This window comes from Haliaeetus leucocephalus, unplaced genomic scaffold, assembly GCF_000737465.1.
Source record: "Haliaeetus leucocephalus isolate CR32 unplaced genomic scaffold, Haliaeetus_leucocephalus-4.0 Scaffold473, whole genome shotgun sequence".
Lineage (NCBI taxonomy): Eukaryota > Metazoa > Chordata > Aves > Accipitriformes > Accipitridae > Haliaeetus > Haliaeetus leucocephalus.
Genome location: NW_010972909.1, coordinates 2366812 through 2387116, shown reverse-complemented (window position 1 = coordinate 2387116; position 20305 = coordinate 2366812). Strand labels below are relative to the sequence as shown.

At 40.6% G+C, this 20305-nt stretch overlaps 1 protein-coding gene across 1 annotated transcript in view; it reads right to left on the bottom strand.

The window, feature by feature from the left end:
• Nucleotides 1-20305, bottom strand: part of LOH12CR1 (loss of heterozygosity, 12, chromosomal region 1) — a 76530-nt gene that overhangs the window by 8341 nt on the left and 47884 nt on the right. Inside the window, exon 3 of the mRNA XM_010575306.1 lies at nucleotides 12711-12868. Within this exon, the coding sequence (XP_010573608.1) occupies nucleotides 12711-12868 (158 nt within the window). The remainder of the gene's footprint in view (nucleotides 1-12710; nucleotides 12869-20305) is intronic.

Below are 20305 nucleotides of genomic sequence, written 5' to 3'. Positions count from 1 at the left end.
GTTCAATGAGTGAGACTGAAAATTGCAGGTAGACACATCTTCTCTGGTTGCAGAACATGCAAACGCAATCAGAAGTTCACTAAACTTGGAATCCAATTTCTAGAGAGGCACTGCTGACATTTGTAGCAAAACAAATACATCTTCTAAGAGGATGCTCTGTCACTCCCAGCTTTTCCACTCTTTCCTTAAAATGCCAGTAAGTCAAGAAGATGTTCTGTTCCCCCCCACTCAGCAACAGCCTTCAAGAGCTCAGCTAGACATCCGTTTGTCCTGTGTCCCTCTGCCTGAACGATTTGCTGTCAGCTCCCATCCCCTATGGCTGCCACTCAAAAACCCACAGCAATTAAGGTACAATCCTTACTCCAGAAAGTTCACTTGCTAGAACAGTGCTCCGAGCACAAGTGGCCTTTCCCTCCACGTTGTCAGGTGCCTGGCTGGGGTGAAATTAACTCCTTCCTGCAGCTGCACAAAAACCACATCAGAAAGTGACAGGCGGGAACACGACTGCATGAAATATTAGTCACGATGTGCTGGTGTGAAAATACTTTTCAATCAACGCACTTAAAACTGAAGACAGCTCCTCTTTCTGTAGTGCTTGAAAACAAATGTGCTCAATTAATGGCTTTTTTTTTTTTTATTCTTCCCCTCTCTCTTTGATAATGTCACGCAAAGTTTGCACAATAGATCATGATGACTTCCTGATGACGGGAACATCCTCTGTTTCTCCCACTCATCCCACACACTGGTAAGTGCTAAACTTACTGGGTAGCATCTTTGCCAGGGCAGAAAACAGATGCCCAGCCAAGGAACCCCCATCCTTCTCTTCAGCACCAGTCATGAGCACAGCTCTTGCGAGTACCCTCCCTCTGCGCCACTGCCAGGTAAACAATTACAATTTGTGTTTACGTCTTGCTTATCACATCCAAGACCAAATGCCATGCCAAAATGTTCCTTTTGCTCCCTCTGTAATTTGTCATTGCTATAAAAAATTGCCAAGGGCTATTCTTTCTAAGCATTGCATGGATCGCAATCAAGTTAGAGAATGAAGAGTAACCATTCTAACTGGCTCTAACATTGAGGTTTAATAATATTAACAGGCACATCAGGGCCCCTACTTCAAAAGATCTACAGCTAAATCACACCTGGTCCCTTAGAGCTAGAATAGATACACAATAGTGTAAGATAGGTTGCTGTGTCTGTAGTATCAAGATGTAACTATTTTGGGAGGCCTCGTGTTACACAAAAGCATTCAGAATTCAAATGAATCAGAAGGTTTGTTCCTGAAATTAGCTTTTCCACCTTCCTGCATATTGCATTATTGGACAGGATGTGTTTGTCGCTACCCTGCGGTCTGACCTCCGCAGCCCACGTCTCCCTCAGCTCTGACTTGAGCCTTCCCTGCCTGAGAGCTACCAGCATCCTTCTGCCAACTGGCAGCTCCCCAAGCTTAAGTTATGACTGCTATCACTACCTGTTGCTAAAAAAAAAAACAAAAAACAACCAAAAAACCCCACCAACTAAGAGTCCTAAAGCTACAATTAAAACAATACCTACCTCTCACCCAGCACTAATGAACCAGTAGACTTCCAAGTGCTTGAAAAAGTAGGGCCCCACTTCACAGAGGTGGGAGAAGATGGACAGCAAAGCCTGACAACCAGCAGCCATCTGGAATCTGGTGCTAGAGATGCTGTAGCCAGCTCTCCAGCTTGGATACATCTCATATCACAGTCCTGTTCTACTGGACTTACTTCACTTACATTTTCCTCAACACCACAGCTATTTATCTTCCTTCCCTCTCAAAACAGCTAAACCATAACATAAGCAAGTGAAACTCAGGGCACAGTTTCACATTACACAAAATCCAACACAACCTCAGGCTGCAAAGCAGCAGTCCCACCCTCCTCCTCCAAATCAGCTGCATGATCACGGGCTCAGTTCTGCACGTAAGTCTGCAGGGGAGAACAAAACAAGTTTGGTCTTTCCAGGCTCTCTCTTCTTCAGTGGTTTGGTCTTCTGTCCACCAGCTTGTTTGACTGACCTGTCAGCCTGACAGTCACAGAAGCGGCAGGACCACTATGTGAAGAGAAGCACCATCTCTCCCACTGCATGTGTTCCTGGATCCTAACCTAGTGTTTGCTGTGGCCATCAGACTTTTAAATGCACAACAAGATTCTTGGGGGAAAGAAAAAAAAATTATCTGATTTTATCAGTAAGTTTTCTAAACTGTCAAGTTTAGAAAAGTTTATAGTAATTTCTAGCTTATTGACTTTAACTAGTAAGAACATGTTTTAGAGCTTTCAATTGCTTTCATAGAACAATCTGCATCCATCTAAAAAGTCATCTGTAAAATGTATCATGACTAAAAAATACTATGTTATATTCAAAGCATTAGAAATACTTCCATAGCTCTCCTAAATTACAAAGTTTAAGAAAAATAAATAACAAAAAGCCACCGAGACAACACATAAGATTAATGAACCTGTGTGTACAACATCCTCACAAAACCTCTCTTTTGTGGAGTAAAACTCCACAGAAATTAATAAGAAACTCCTAACCTGTCTTTAATTTGCTGTCCCTGGAGAAGGAAAAATCTGTAACAGAGTGATCTGTTGCCTAAATGATAACTTGCACAACTCTTATTTCAGACTACCTAATAATTGTGCTACAAAACATGGCCTTCAATTCCCTCATTTCCTGATTTTACACTGCTGCCATATTACTCATTCAGAACTCTCCCATATCCAGCCAGAGCTGGAATATTACAGGACAACAGCACTTATAAATGTCATTCACCCTTAGGGTTTCATTTTACTATAAATTTCAGTTCTGTACATTCAACATGTTAGAATGACTAGCTTTAAGCAAGTTGGTTTTCCCATCAAAAATGAGCTTTGATTTAAAGTGGTGACCACCGTCATTAATGAGAAGTTTCTCAGAAAACACCACCGTTGTCATTTCAGAGTGAAAAGGTGCTATCTAAAATAGTAAGCATCATTATATTTGCAAGCCATCTGATATTATTCTCAGCTTCATACCTGGGACCTGGTAGCCATAGGTCTTCTTTTCTAGGTATCCCAGAAAAGGTCTTTCAAAATTTTTCACAAGGGGATGCTACCTTTCCCATATTAAGTCAGGGTTAGACACAATAGAAGAAAGCGTTTTCTAGAAAAGAACACTACTTAAGAAGAAAAAGCTCTTAAACCTGTTCTCAGAGAATGCAAAGGAGCCGAGTTTTAACCGTTTCCTACAGTTTGTGAAGTGGTAAAAGGATTATTAGGGACACCCTCTTTTTTTTTTTGTCTGGGGAATTGCAGACAAAGATGGGTTCAAGCACCCTGCTGCACTTACACAGCCAGTCCAACACATCTGGTTGCATCAGACCTACCTCCCATGTGCTGTGCATATGGCCTCTATACACACAAGGAAGCTGAAGCGCAAGATGTGCAGGGGCACAAGCCCAGCAATCAGGAATCGGGGATTTCTGGACATCTGATAGCCCAGATGAAGCTTTTGCTCTTTCCCTGGCAGCCGCAGTTCTCATATGAAAGTCCAAATCAACAACTTCTCATCAGGGAAACTCAAAGGTATGTCAGCTCTAACAATGTTAGCCATTGATAACCTGAAAAATTTCTGAAAGATCTTTTTGAAGCTCTATCAGCTCTTTCATGTTCAAACAGAACATGAAATGAGCCAAGTACATCCCAGTCATGATGAGAAGGGGAGGATGTACCCCTTCATTCCCAGAAGAGCTACTTTCAAGACTGACTCCACCATACTTCCACAGTGCTCAAGCTCAAAAGTCCCAGCACTTTTCTGGAGGTCACAACATCTGATAGTAAGTCTTTGGCTTCAGGAAAGCCTCAAGGAAATCCTAAGCACTGTAGATCATTTCCATAGCAAGCTCTTCTGAGGCTATAGGCTATTGTTCAAAATAACAAGAGTACATACCACCACCAACCATCAACGATTCAGACAAAAGTTCAGTGAGTGAGCAGTGGTAACTCTAACCCACCCTGAGCATTCACAGAAGGCTGAGTATTTCTCTCTCCTTGTTTATTTCTACAAATGGGTCTCTAGAACAAATTGATCAAAAGCAAGAAGGCATTTGAAAATTTGGGCTATGACCTGGCAGGAGAACTTGTAATTGAAAAGTAAGTAGTTCATCTTCAGTTCCCATGTAGCTTAGGTCAGGCATAAGCAAGAATTAAATTCTATGGACTGGATTAAGCAAAAGGAAAGTTTTATAACAACTACCTGAGCACCTTTTTTAGCTGAAATTAATCTGATTTGGGATTTTATCTTTTAGATAATTTGCCAGTCCCAGCAATTGCTCTGCAAGTACATCACTTTTTCTTCCAGTAAAGACATAAAACCAGAACAAACAAACTAAAAACCCCACAACTTGTTTCTTCTCCACTACACCACAGTATGGCACAGTTCATACACTGGATTAAAGGGTATTCTACCATACTATAATTCAGCATTTTATTCAGGCTTCTAGAGGTAGATGACACATCCAGTCAGAAACAACACCCATATGAATTAATTACTAGTAAATGATACGTTTCATACCTCTAGAGCAGTGTTGAAATAATGGCTAATAATGTTCTCATATAGAAACATTCATGCCCCAATGGCACAGAAACATTAAGGAAACCCTACCCTTCATAAAAAGCAAGATGGACAGATTACTTGCACTAAGGCTTTGTAATACTTTCAACATGAAGTCATCTCTGCAGATCACATCTGATTGTTATCAGAATGCTAATTATAGGGCTGCTAACACAAGGTCAACCCCGCTCCCCCAGCCTACCATCTAGCATCTTTAAGTCATCAGAGCCAGTATTATTTGCAAATATTTGGAGTTGCAAACCTATCTAAAAAGAACATCAAACTGCTGAACGGCTTTTAGCTAACATTACTGACACCCCCGCCCCAGACTCCTTCTCCTCCCCCAATTCTCACTTAGGGGTAGAGTTGACACCTTGAAAATTACAATTTGACCTTGAAACAGGAGGTAATCGTTAAGAATGAAAGCCTGTAAAGTGACTTTTCCTGTATCAACACAATCGAGCAGGGAGGGAGAAGACCATTTTCAACCTACGTTAACCCCAGACTTATTTAGAAAGAGAAATTGTACCATTTTTGGTCTTCATTTGACTAAGCCAAACAAGTAAAGCTTTTCCAGTCATGTTCCCCCCCCGCAAGGTTCTCCACTCTCCAGACATCCTTATAGCCCTTCTGTTGTACTACGTACTTGCCTTCCTTGAACATTGCGAGAGCTGCGCACAATGTGTCAGACGAGATTGTCTCAGAGCCTTGTGCAATCGATATGTTCCTGTTTCTCGTGGGAATACCTTGTGTGACACACCCCCAGGCTGATACTTGCTTTCTTCATATCTCAAATCTGTTTCATGCCCAAATTCAGTATCAAGTCTGCCAACTCTGGAATGGACTTCAATACTTATTCCTATTTGAAGATCTACAATGCTTTGGGGTGGGGTGGGTGCTTTCTTTGTTTGTTTGTTATTGTTTGGGGGTTTTCCCACCTGGAAAAAGAAGGCTAGAATAAGAAACTCAATTTCTTAATTTAAACAGGCTGTGAGAAGAAACCAAATTCTATTCCTTCTGGTACCTGATAATCATAAACTCGATGCAGTAATCCTGATGGAAGTGTTAATGTAAGCCTTAGCATACTAAGACTTCCGACCTTCAGTGCCAGTCTCTTAAGTTCTATAATAACACAAAACTTTCTGAATGCTAGATGCTTGTTTAAGTTTAATTTTCTACTCTTTCTTGGAAATTTGGGAGTCAAAAGGATTCCAGTTTAGATCTTTTCTTAAAAGGCCGTAAGAAACCAAAGCACAAGAGAAGGAAATGTGCTGGAACCGATTTCACACATATATTCCAGGAGTGAGGGACTGGTCTTTTTTATAACACCAAATGAAGCAGTGCAACAGATTTCAGGCTGTCACAAGTGCAAACAATCTTTCCTCTTCCTTAATAACTGCTAGATCACTTCATAAAGTTTGTGTACCACAGAGCACTGGCCATCTGCCTCAGGCATAGACAGCAAGCCATTGATTCTATGTATTAAAGTAACAATTGGGAAGCTTTTCCAAAAGCAGTTTCCCATGTTGATGCTGGCTCCTTAGGACATCACCCCACCACTCGAGAATTCAAGCTACTTGCACATCAGGCTGGAGAAAAACGAACAACATGAACTAGAGGATATGAAGGTAAGTTTCCAGCTTAACAACCCTGTACATTTATTTCTGCATGATGGTGCCTGTTAAGATTCCAGTCTTTATAAATAACACTTCATCACAGAAGAGAGGAGGAACAAAGAGCCTGATAGAGTGCCACAGTCCTCATAATTCCAAGACACCAAAGACTGTATTTAAGGTACCGATTTCCTCACAGAACACTATGTTCCCTAGCTTTTCTAAAAAGCATGGCAGCATGGCATTAAATTCCTTGAAAATACAAGTGTCATTTCAACTCAGGTTCTTCCCCATTTCAGAAATATTACATTCCAAGGAATTCTCAGGCCTCTGTCCCTGGATTTGGGGCATTGCTAATTTAAGTCTGTGAACCAAAAGGCTCAATTTTGCTTGCAAGTTAACACGGCCTCATCTAGAAACTCTTTATATGTTGTGTCAAAATGAAACAACACCTCCATTTTCACTTTTGCCAGGCTTCAATTAACAGCCTTACTTTTGATCCTCTGAACCCTTCCCTTTAATGGGACAAAAGGTAACTTAGTGGTCCGATCCATATGAGTACATAGACCTTGAAGCAAAGGCCTGAAGTTGAAGAAACACTTTGGGCTTGGCAAGGCCGTTCATATTTTGCTGGCCTAATTCAGTTTAGTCAGAAGGTGTGTCATTCTCAGGGCAGGTTTCACAAATAGTTTTGGAAACTCAGATCTGGTACCACCTACAGGGAAACGGTAACTAACAGGAATGGCAACAAACATCTCTCAGCAGACTACTAAAACAAACTCAACCAACGATCTAGCAAAAATCACCTCCATGAAACTTCCCCTTCATTCGAGTCCATTCTCTGAAGGGACACTTGGTCAACTGTGACTGGAGCACGGGATGAATCCCAGACACTCCAAATCTTTCTGCCTAGAGAGGAATGGAGCTAAGAAGAGTGACTGTGGCGCATCACCAGTAGAAACTATATATGCTTGCAGCAGAAATACACCCCGAGTCTAATTGCAGCCTTGGTTAATGGGATCCTGCACTGCAACAACCTAGCCCCCAGCCAGACAATGTCCTTCCAAGGTTTCTGGCCCAGAATTCATTCATTCCTAGTGATGGAACAGCATCCCCCACTTAGGCAGCTTTTCCCTTTATCACCACCTTCAAGGTACCTTGTCCTTTAACTTCCACCAGGAACTTCCACCTTTACAAGCTGTCCCTACCACTGCCAGCCCTCTCACCTCTAAGGAGAGGGGTTCAAAGCCAGGGGTCCTGCCCACAGCAAACCCATCCTCCCCTCAGGGTGGAACAAAGCCACCCTGATGACCTCGGCAGGCCACATTCCCCAGCACGTTTTGCCAGTAGGTGACAAGTCTCTTCCATAAAACTAACGCTCGATGTCAAAGAAACAGCATAGATGCAATCAAGGTCAAAAAGTCACAAAGCATTCACAAAAAATAAACTGAAATTCCTAAATCCCCAAATTGCTGGGCATGTTTTACTTCACACACATGGTGACATGAATGACTGAATCACAATTTATGAGTCTTAAATACATGGGATAAGCTACAATGTGCTTGTATATAATGCTTGTGTATAAAAGTGCTTTTTTTTTTTTAGTCTGTTGCTTATATTTAACTCCTATCCATAATTTTAAACAGCTGAAATACATTGGGAGACACGATGTGGTGTATGTGTGGTTCAAAAGTTATTTACTTGCCAAATATTAAGAGATGTATTTCTGGACATCCTAACTACATACTAGAGAACCCCATTACAATTACTTTTTGCAGCAAGCCGGTAAAGAAAAAAAACAAAACCAAACAAACATAAAAAAATAAATCCATACACATCTTATTCTGGAATATTTGTTCAAAACAATGAGCTATTCCCATAGATGAATTTACAGGTATGAAACAAGCCATACACTGTAATTTGCTATGTGGCAAACCAATTAGTGATATATTAATGCCTGCCTGGACAAAAGTTGTTTAACTATTAAGAATATAAAAGTAATGTTTATTACATTTGAAGATGGGGGGGTCCCCAAAGATGTGTATCATCTTAGACTGAGATATTTTTAATTTTATTTTGTACTGTAAAAAGTGTTGTTTTCAGAATTATTGTCAGTCTGGGATTCCTATGGCAATTAAAGCTACAGATAACACTGCATTGATAGTTGTTTTTAGGGCAAAGCATAAAAGCCCTCCCAATGATCGACTTTCAAATACATTCTAAGCACAGTTAATCTAGGAACTACATTTGCCTTTAAGGGTACACATAGGATACTTTGAGAAGCACGTCCCCTTTGCCAATATTGGAAGTCTAATAAGAAACACTGAAGATCTTTTCACTCAAAGCTTCTTTGAAAGGAGCTTAGATGGCTTTCAGCTTCCCTTTGGCTTTCATAGAAAGAAGCTAAGCCTGAATTTTCAAGTGTGACTAGTAATTTTTGCCAGCTTCAGATATTTTGAAAGATGCGATTTTGGAGAAGCTTAGCACCTTGTTCATGAACAATAAGGTTTGTTTAAGGCACTGAAACTAGACAATTTTGGAGGCACACAAAATCATGGGCCCTTTCTGAAAATTTAGCTCTTGTTCCCCAGCCTTTACCTATTCTACTTCTTTCCCATTCCCTGTAACTCACCATTCCCTAATTAGATGACTCTCCAAATTCTCTTCCTGCCACCCAAAACAGGTATCCTCCACTGATAAGGACTTAATGTAAAGTAGCCCTCTCCCTGCTTCATTTCCTTCTTTCCCCCAAGTCATACCTAGTATTTAGTGCTGGTCAACATTCGCCTTCAAACTAATCTTGGCAGAAACCCTCCGTTTTACAGATCGCAAAACCGAGGCAGGCACTCCTGGCGAAGAAATCACATGCAGGTCTCAAACCCAACAGCAACTGGAGTTGCTTAAAACTTCATACTAATTATAATGCAGATCTACAGCACTGTCATAGCAGATGCAGATGTGGGATGCAGCAAGTTAAGACCTCCTGTCTACAGCTAGGACCCTAAACCCACCACAGAAACAAGAAATAATCACATTCTCCCTAAGGCACATCACCAACTCTGTCCCCATCATTAAACATTTTGTGGCAAAAGCTCCAAGGTGCAGGCAAGATCAATTTAACCTGTTAACTATGTATAATCGCCTTTTATACCCTAGCATTTTGTAACACACTATCTACTGGGTTTTAAAAATGCACCTTTTTCCTAACATACACATATAACAAGCTCACATGGGTCCAACATAACATCAGTACACAGACTAGATCCTGTTCCCAGACCCATCTGAACAGAATGTCCCCGGAAGTCAATAATGTGGCGATTCATCCAATAATCTAAAAATTTTCATCCTACAAAATACCAAAGTATAGATGAATTACCCAGAAAATGCTGCACACAGGCTTTTTTCTTGAGAACTGTCAAATTTTGTGAGATGCCATAGCCCTGGATTAACACATACATAAATCCCAAATTGCTGTTCTGTTGTTTTTCAAACTGATAAGGAGAAAAAATTAAAAGGAATCCTAAATATTTCAGTGGTCCTGAAATTAATGCAGTATTGCAACAGATGGTGAGTCAGCTGCCAAAAATTAATATGAAACATAATATTTAATGCATAGTGGTTATTTTTTTTCCCTAAAAAGATGCAAGCACATCCTTTATTTTTTTGGCAGTGAAGACAAAGCCTATTGTCATAAAAATCAATCCCTTCCAAAACCAACAGTTCGGGTATGAGTAAGTGTAACTGCTGAAGAGAGGCAGTTGAGACAACCATCTTCAATCACATCTTCAATTCTTTCCCCTTCAAGGAAATGCTTGGGTAAATGTATTTCTTCTTGAGAGAGAACAGTCACAGCAACCTGGAAGCTGCACAGGTTCTACGTTTAGGAGCAGATACAGATCCAGCCAACACACTGCAAAGAAATTCTGGCTAAACTGGGAAATGGAATGGAGAGCAAAGCTAGACTGGTTTGGTCCCCAAAGTAAGGAACGCACAGATGGGTCTACTTAGATCTGCAGTAACTACTGTCATACAATGTTTCTGTTTTCCTTAGCTTATTCTCTTTCCTATTCAGACCCATTTTAATTCAGATTGTGTGCCAATTTACAAACCACCATAGTCAATTATGAGTTATCGAGGACCAATAAATTTACAACAGTACTTTTGAGTTTTGCCAGAAAACAGGAAACTTTTTTTCTGGCCACACAAAAGATATTTGCCCTGGGACATTTTGTCAAGGAAAGACTAAAAAAAAAAATCCTGGCTGCAGGCAGTACGACTGTAGCATACTATACAGTAGGACTATTACTGCACTGAGTACAGTCAGTGACAGTCTGAAAGGTGAACATACCTCAGACAAATGGTAGGGAATCAGGGACTGAAGCTTACCAACATTTTCTAGGAAAGCTAAAAGCATCAGTCACTTGATAAGTCTGTTATTGGAAGAAAACACTTCAATGCTTACAGAGTTAAAGAAAGGAAAAGGGAAATACTGACTACCAAAATGAGGATAAAAGAATTTACTGTCCAGCTCATGCACACATTATGCTTTTCACAATACACTTCATTTTCTCTTTCATTTTTACTCTTTAGCAGCGGTCAAAGCTTTGTCTACATGGCGGAACTAAATCATTGCTGACAAATGGGTGCAGCCAAATGCGATTTCCTTTGTCTACACTTGTAAGGAGAGACATACCCTGCTCTAGTTCAGCTGCACCCCTCGTTGTCAACAACTGTCAACAGCGGTTCAATTTAGTGCACCAAGGAGAGCCCAAACAATTTGGAAAGAATGATTTGAGTGGGTCCCACCCGGCTCCTCCAGAACACACACACACAGAACAGCCAATGCAAGAAAAACATTTAAAAATTATTAGGAAAATGAACAGTAAAAACCCACCAGATCTGGCAGAGGAACTGAAAGCATCTGAAGTTACTTAAGTGTTGTGACCAAAAAAAACCCACCAACCCAACTGACTTGTCAGTTGCCCGAGTTACAGTCGCCCATTCCTTCTTTACTTTGTCAGAGAGGAGTCTGTAATAAAGAAGCTAGTGACAATATCAGTATCATCATTCTATTTATTTTATGTTAAAAAAACCCATAAGCCTTACAAACTAGAAGAAAACATCACCATAGCTAATTTGAAAGGCACTCTGCCACTTGCCCTATAGGAGGCAAATACAACTAATGCAGATTGCACTGGTGGTGTCTACCATGACTTTAAATCATGTCGATATTCCCTCTCACACTTTAACAGCCAAAAGAATTACAATCTGCTTGGATTAATGCACTACACTGTCATTAGGCTGGCAATTAAATCCCATTTCTGAGATTGTGTGATCTGAGTCACCAACATCTGCAAATATCTTCACATCTTGTGTAATAGCTGGCCTCAGATCTTGATACACCAAAGTAAAAAGGCCTTTTTAATGGCTCCCACGTTACTTTGGACTTACAACTTCATGATGACAGCAGCTTCTCAAAACAGCCCATGAATCAAATTTATTATCCATTTTGTCATGTGGGATTTTCTTAACTCTAAGCCAATAAAGCAACAACGAATCAAGGTCATTGTTTATACTGCATGAATAAAAATTAACCACCTGTTCAAAAATTTTTCTTTTGACATTGAAAGGTATTTGGTCTCATAGAGACTTTTGACATATGCAGCATTCACCAGTTCTTCTACACATCTGGGAGTATGTGAGAGAACATTCTCAAACAGCATCTCCTCTCATGCCAGTCTGTCTTGACATGAAAAAAAAAAAAAAAACCAAAACTGTCAGCCATCCTACTGCTTCCAAGATCAGTAGTTACACATGAAAAAGACAATCCCATTGCAGGATGCTCACCCCAGGAATTAATTTCCTCCCCAACAGTATCATTCAATATCTAAGTAGATCAGTGATTTTCAAGTGATGGTTTAGTGATAAGAACAGCAGCACAGGAAGATCTTTTTGCCATATGGATCAGAGAAGAGACAGCACGTTATGGGCTCTGAAAACAAAGTCTAGCTCTACAAACCCACTGAAGAAAGGAAGAACTACTACCTTCTCCAACCATAGATATTAAGATAACCATTTCTTTCCTTAATTAGAGCCTAACCATGAGGCATAATAAAATCTATGCTATACAGACCGAAATAAGGAATGCTACCTTTAAAAATTCCAGTCATCTTTTACTTCTTCAACAGTTACTTGCAGTACTTGCCATACCAGAGGAACAGCCACTGTTTACAGCCAGGAATCTATATCCATATCTATATCTATCTATAACCAATAAACACACCACCTAACAGTAACCACAATGAAAGCCAGGAAACTTTGCTTGAAGTGCAGACCCGCGAAGTTTCTCTACAGGGTTTACTCTGAAGTTGACCGCTGCAAGTGACCCACGGCTATCTACAGCAAGCACCTGCATTCATAGCACACGATGGCCAAGCCGATGCCCCAAGCCCTTCCCCACCGAAGCAGGCACGCTGCAGGCAGTACCTCCTTGATCCGCTTCACGAGTGCGTTCTGATCAAAGGCAACTGCTTCTGCACACTGGTGAAGATGATCTTGGTACCGGAGACACAGCTGCAGCACCTGCTGGGGGTCCAGCTTTTCCAGTTTGGTGTTGGTCGGAGAGGTCTGCCCACTGAGGAGTCCTACAAGGCAAGGGAAGGACCAGAGTTAATCTGACTCTTCACGGAACTGGTTCAGCTGCAAGCTGAGAGGCAGCAGAACAAACCCAGAAAAAAGCTTTATAAGGGGTAATGAAAAACTAATTCAGGATCTTAGTCTACTGAATAGACTTCAGCAACATAACAGTCCAGTGAAGGCTAAAAGTAGGAAGGGTGCAGACTGAAGATTTATGGATGTTTAGGATTTATAGCAGTGCAAAGAACAGTTCGCCATACAGCTTAGCCCCCCCCGAAAGAACTTAAACACAGACTCTAAATGCAGGTCCATTAACGCACCTCAGCTTGGTTTTCAGCGATACGCTGTGTAAAGCTAGTCCTGTTTCTTCTCCTCCACAAACAATCCTAAATGGTAAAAAATGAACCCCCTCCTCATTTATGTATGCCAGAAGGGAAGGGAGTTGAGATCTGCATTCCCATATGGGCATGGGACTCAAACTGTTTTCACTAGAATCATGCTGTCAAAACCAGAGCTCTAAAAATTCACTGATGCCCCGAAATAAACCTGAATAAAAAATGACCCACCTAAGTTAAATTACTAGGGGCGAAATGTCCACATTTTGCCTACCTTGCCTTTTTTAAGGATTCAGAACCCTTTCATCTTCTAAGATCTTTCTTTACAATCTCAAAGACTAGCAATATACTTTCTTCTCTTTTTTTTTGTTAATATGGAATTAAGATCCTTACCTACTTGCATGAACAGGTTTCACAAAAACCTCACCAAAAAAGGGTATTAGACTTAAAATTGGGACACTGGTAATATGCAGAGGAGCAAAATTGTCCGGAGAAATTTCTCCTGCCCATTGTTTGTTGCCTACATAGCACAACTTGAGAACCTTTGCTGAGCTCAAGCATGCGTGTGCCATACTTTCCCCAAAGCTGCTGGAAAAAATTATGCTAAACTCAGGCCGCCCTTTTTTTGCTATTTCATTTACTTACTTTCATTTCATTTTCCTTCAGCATTAGCACAACTTTTTTCTTATTGGGACTCCATCTGTGACAACCAGCACATACACACAATCTGCTTTTCCCAAAACATCCGTCAAGCTATGTAAACTGAATTCAGTGACTGCACGCATGTGCCCTTTGGGACTCTCAGTTTACAGACAGGAAAAGACATTAAAACAGCAAATGTAAGCAAGTATCACACTAAGCAATTAAAAAGTAATAAATGCCAGTTATTTGGATTGGAAAAGTTCTTCTAAGAATGTACCTCAGTGGGAAATGGAAACTATTTTGGATGGCCCTCATGCCTATTGGAAGCTCCAACTGGTGACATCGAGTTCTTGCCAAAACACAAGAACAAGATAGAAACCAAGATGTAAGTCAGAAGCATCTAATGAATTTGAGAAAGTTAAACCTTTGAAAACATTTGCAGACAGAAATGAAAACAAAACCAGGACAGCAACTTCATCAGATACCGTGAAGTAGGTTTACTTTTCATCAACACTCAACATTTTATTCTCTCAGGATGCTCTCAATTACTCTTTGCACAAAACCTTTTCTTTCCTCATCTTAAGGGGGGAAAAAAAGATAATTTTGTTTTACTGACTTGTTGCCCACTACAGTTGCGCTGTGTGAGTCAAGAGGTCAGCAGAGGAAATAGACACTTCACTATTTAGTCTCAAACCCCTGTATTAGCAATAGCCAAATTTTTTTTTTTATGTTTTAAAAAGAATCATCTCAAACAAAATCTTAGGTCCAGCAATATAAATCGCAAATCTTTCAAGCCTACTTTCAGCTGAAGAGCAAAACTTTAATGGGAGCAAACCCACTGAAAGAAATAGGACTTTTCTTAAATGTGTACATTATGTTCTAGTGCTTCCTCAGTTTGTTAATTCCAATCTTCTATAAAATTATTTTGACAGGATAAATGTTCAAATAATGTTGTCAACTTTTTGTATGTTGAATGTTCACATAGGAATGAAGAGTTCACCATACACCTGAGGCAGTTATCCTGTTTCTGCACCTATCAAATACATGATGTTATCAACCAACTAATTTTCTTTTATTACTAATCTCTCACCAACTTCAAGAGGAGGAAGAAAATTAGACTCTATTTAAGAGACGTAATTAACATAAGTGTGTATTTTGGCCAACTTACACTGCTTATGAGAATTTTGAAGCAGAATAGGCCCAAGGACTGTAAAATGAGCTATAAAGGAACACGCTACTCAAACTTGTATTATGTACTTATAACCTTGTACAGGTTACATAATGCTAAAAGCAAAATTAATAAACTGTAAGGAGCCTCTAATTCACTATCCAGAAAAACACAAGCGCAAGTGAAGGGAGACGTTAACTGTTCAGCTGGAATTCCTTCATAAGAAGGCAGAGATGGAAATACAATCCAGTACAAATGTTTGGAGTAGCGATAAAAAACAAACAGCATATGCTGCTTAAAGATAGACTATGGTATTATTTTGGGTGATGCAGTAGGGAGAAGCCAAAGGAATTAGCTTCTCCAAAGACCTCTAGGCTCATGATGACAATGCCAGAGAACAATTCAGCTTCGAGTTTCAACTTGCAAGAAAAGAAAAAGTAAACCACAGCATGAAAAAGGCCATGCAGCCATCCACCTGGCAGAAATTCCCATTGTCAAAAAGTCGACCCACCATTTTTTGTTGTTCCCAGTAACTACTTATTGCCCACTCTATAAATCTTAACATTTTCTTAACATTAACACCCCCCTCTACCGCTCTGGTGAGACCCCACCTGCAGTTCTGCGTCCAGCTCTGGGGTCCCCAGCACAAGACAGACATGGACTTGTTAGAGCGAGTCCAGAGGAGGGCACGAAAATGGTCAGAGGGCTGGAGCACCTCCCCTGTGAAGAAAGGCTGGGAGGGTTGGGGTTGTTCAGCCTGGGGAAGAGAAGGGTCCAGGGACACCTCACTGTGGCCTTTCCATACTTAAGGGGGCTTGTAAAAAAGACAGACTTCTTACCAGGGCCCGTAGTGACAGGACAAGGGGCAACCGTTTTAAACTGAAAGACGGTAGGTGTAGATTGGACATGAGGAAGACATTTTTTACCATGGGGGTGGCAAGACACTGGAACAGGTTGCCCAGAGAAGCTGTGGATGCCCCATTCCTGGAAGTGTTCAGGGCCAGGCTGGATGGGGCTTTGAGCAACCTGGTCTAGTGGAAGGTGTCCCTGCCCATGGCACGGAGGTTGGACTAGATCATCTTTAAACATCCCTTCTGTCCCAAACCACTAAGATTCTATGGTTTTATTGATTTGCTGCACTTTATTTTTTAGCAAATCAGTAGCTTTGCTCCAGAAGAGCACATGGCAACAATAAGTCATCTTGAAACTTCATGGAAGAGGGACTGCAACCACTCAGATCCCTGAAAGGTTTTACCAGGGAAGCCCAGGGAGTAGAAACAGAGAGATGCAGGGCTGGAAAGGACCCCCCCCGTGCCACGGAATCCAGATCTCTTCCCTTCCTCATCTCCGCAGCAGCAGGCAGTAAGCCCAAACAGGTTTAACGCAGTACCTCTTCTGTGGGCACTTAAGAGACAGCAGCACACTTCCCTATACCCATGAAAAACTTGAGATCACAGGAAAAACCCTGAACCAGAATCAGTGAGACACAGAAAAGGGTAGGGGGGGTTTAAAAGGGTGTTGCTGGTATCCTTTGTTCCTATACTAGCAGAAAGTTGAGGAGATATCTAAAAGCCTCTAGCAATTGAGCACTGAGAAAGCTTGATTTTTAGAGCAGAGAGATGGCCAGCGCTGTGAACCTCCAGGTATTATTAAACAACCCACCTCTTGGAAAATCACTGCTTCCTTCTTAAAGCCTTGTCCCACACTTTGAACTCTCCACTGAACGGGGCCATCCCTCAGTGACTGGTCTATCCAGGGTTTGTAAAAGGATATGAGATCATATCTGTTGCAACAAAACATTTATTAGGTCACTCTTACAAGTGCCAAAAGGGGGAGAGACAGAGGTAACCGAGTGGCTCAGGCTTACTCCCAAAACAGCCAGACTTGAACCTGATCACCAGCACATCTCAGAGCAACTAACTGCTGAGCTACTACCTCTTCACTGAGGAAAGGGTGTTCCTCTGATTTTGTCTGTGTGATTATTACTCCCCACCCCCCATGAGCACGGTTCTGCTCTTAAATGGGAAGAAAACAGCACCTGAAGTTTTAATTTCTTATTAAATTGAATACTCATTTTTCAAGCTGTTGGTTCTCTTCCAAAGAAGGAGGCACAGCAGGAATCATCTTTGCACCATTTGAAACCTCGAGAAGAGACCGCTTAGCACATGAGTGAAGCGACATACCCCAGCATGATAAGGAAAGGCGGCATGGAAGATGTCGTGGCTTGGGGAAAACAAAAATGGGGAAACAGGAGAAGGATTACTGTAGAGCTTTAGCGCATGGACCAAAAATGCTTTGGCAACTGCCAAACATGCACAGTCTTGGCTATCAAATTACACCATAAAACAAATACGAAGACAGACCATGTTACGTGCCTGCCACGATGGAGAGAAGTCAAGATCTCCCACCTACTCTGGATACATCTGATAAACAAACAGCATGCCCATGAAGGTGATAAACAGCAACTGGGACAAAGAAAGATTCACATTTCAGCTCCTAAATGGTGCTTTAGAAAAAAATAACCCAATACACCAAGTATGTCATGCATAGAGAAATATCATATATCACTACAAGGCTAGCTGACCCACAGACTTGACAAATCTGTTATTGTTTCCATATTTCTTGGCAAAGCAGAGGCATGTTAAAACCATTTTCCTCCTACTTAGTCATCTCCTTGTTGGTTCCAGGTCAACATACACTTCCAACAAATCACATCCTACTGAGCAGAAGAAAGCTTTTAGTTTAAAAAGCATTTTTATGACTAGAAGTGAAGTTCTTGGAAAAAAATGCTTTACATGCTATACTGATTCTACATACATACAGAACATACTAACCCACCAGTTTCATTCTGCTGCTTTAATTGACAATCCTAACAACAACTTGAGTGCTTTCCAACCTGAAAAGTATTAATATTTCTTTTTGATTTCTGTATTTCCACTTGTCAATCACCTTTTCAACCAGTAACAGCAGACATTACAAAAAGAAAATCAATAGGTCCACAGTTGTTAATTTATTATTACAGACAGCAAAGCACATGATACTGTGGTCTTGTTACTAATTTTAAGGGCAGAAAGGGTTGCTGTCATCAGCTAACCAATCTTTCTGTGGAATATAAGAGAGGACTTTAAAAGTAACTCCTTATTTAATCAGACCAGAATTTTACTTTGCCCAGAATACTGCTTCCAACATTTGACAACAGCGGACATTTAGAACACAGTATCTTTATCAGTTGTTCTTCCCCTACGACAACCTTCCTGCCTCCAAAAGTTATTAATAAAAATTTCAGGCACAAAATACTGTGCTCAGTGAAGCTATGATACTTGAATTTCACTAATCCTTTTTGAAAGGTATACATTTATCTCTACAGTATCCTGTGGTAGTAAGGAAGATGCTTATTTATGCACAGCATGAAGAAAACTCTTTTCACTTGCTTCACACTTGCTACTCTGTAGTAGTTGTGCTGTGAGACAACAGAATCTAGAGCGGGGTGTACTTCCTCCCACCGCCTTTCCAAGATCAAGAACCCCACTGATCAGTCTTCTCTCCCGCAGAAGACTTAATTTCTCCGATTACCTCTGTAACACCTTCAAATACCTCTAACCTGAGGCCTGACTTCCCTCTTTAAAAGCCAAGTCAATTCTTCTACAAAGTATAATGGTTACACCTCTAACAATCCAGTTGCTTCTATAATTGCTACCCCTTTGCCGGACCTACTAATCAGCAAACCCCTTTTTAAGAGTATTGCACACGTCATCACCTCTTCTCCCGAGAGCAAGGTTAAATGAAGCAACAGATTACACACCACGATTAGCAATAGCTTGTCAACTTTACAGAGGCGTTCCCGGTTCTGGTACGTGTTTCTGGAGGTTTATTACCGTGTACATCACTATTTTTTCTAAAACCTCTTCTGTGAACGCTTCTCATTCATCCTTGTAAAGAATGACATACTTCTTTTGTAGCAAATGCTGATTCAAGTAATTGATTTTGCTTTTCTGAAATTCTTGTCTGAAGACAATCCCACAGACTCTTCAGCAAGCTTCTGGAGAGTCTAAAAAGCTTTTATTAAGTATATGCTAGCAGAAAGCTGTTTTCAAGGAATTTCTACTCTGGTGTCCTCATGATTTCATATTTAACCTGCTAGAGTTTGTGATCTTTTGGTCTCCTAACAGAAGGTTCTTTTTGCCCTTTTTTTAATGTGGTTATCTTTTTGCCTACAGCTCCCTTCACACTGCTTTAACTACACTGTTTTTCCCTCTCCCATCCTTCAAAAATCACCTGTGCTGCCTGCAATTTAGAGCATTTCAGCTGTTCCCAACTTCTGCTCTTACTACCCTCATTTTTCATGAGACTCCTCTTCATAAATTTAATCCAACAGCAAAACTTTTTCAGCTCTTCTATTCCTCATTCAATTTGAGCAGACTATGGTTACAGTTAATATAATAGCATTGAGTCATTTCATTTACCCTCATTAAGACAGCATTAGTTTTAGCTTAAAAAGCACTAGTGTTTTTCAAGTCTCCAGGAATTTTCCTGTGTTCCAAGAGTATTTAAAAACGATCAACCCCACGACTTGCCTCATCAAGCATTTCTAAAGCTCCTGGGTAGAAGCTACCCAGTCCAGCCAGCTTCTTAAATAAAGTCTGGCCTCAGTGGCCACAGGTTAACTATTACAGTCGCCTTTCTTGTTGCTATTTGCATGGGGAGATTGTTTTGCCAGTACCTTCAGGCATCCTAAGGACCAAAAAAAGATCCACACAAGAAACAGATGAAATTACATCCCTAAAGACCGAGTCTTCTTTCTTGACTGTTATTGCTTGCACAAGTTTGGAGGCAGCAACTTGCTATTAGCTGAGATAGAGAGCTTGTTTCCATATACTCTCCATGCAGAACAGCTTTAATATGACATACGGAAAAGAAATAATTGCACCTGTATGTGCAGTAGAATAAAAAGGCATTAAAAGACTTCCAAACAAGTAAGGCAATCAGATTTACAGGGCTCTTACTGACTAAATGCTTTGAATTTTAATTGTGTACTTCCTCTCTCATTCTTGAAGACTAAGTAAAGACTACATTTTCAACAAACCCTGAAGAGTCAAAATAGCTTTTTGGGGGGTTGTTTTGTTTTGTTGTGGGGTTTTTGTTTGTTTGTTTTAATAACACCTCAGTTGGGAAACATCAAAATTTATACACTCAGATTTGGAAACCAGGCCACCCTTAAGAAAAGGGCATATACCATAGAATTAATAAAAGTCAACCATAAAGAAGCTGAAGTAAAAAAGAAAAAAAAATAAAATCACTGC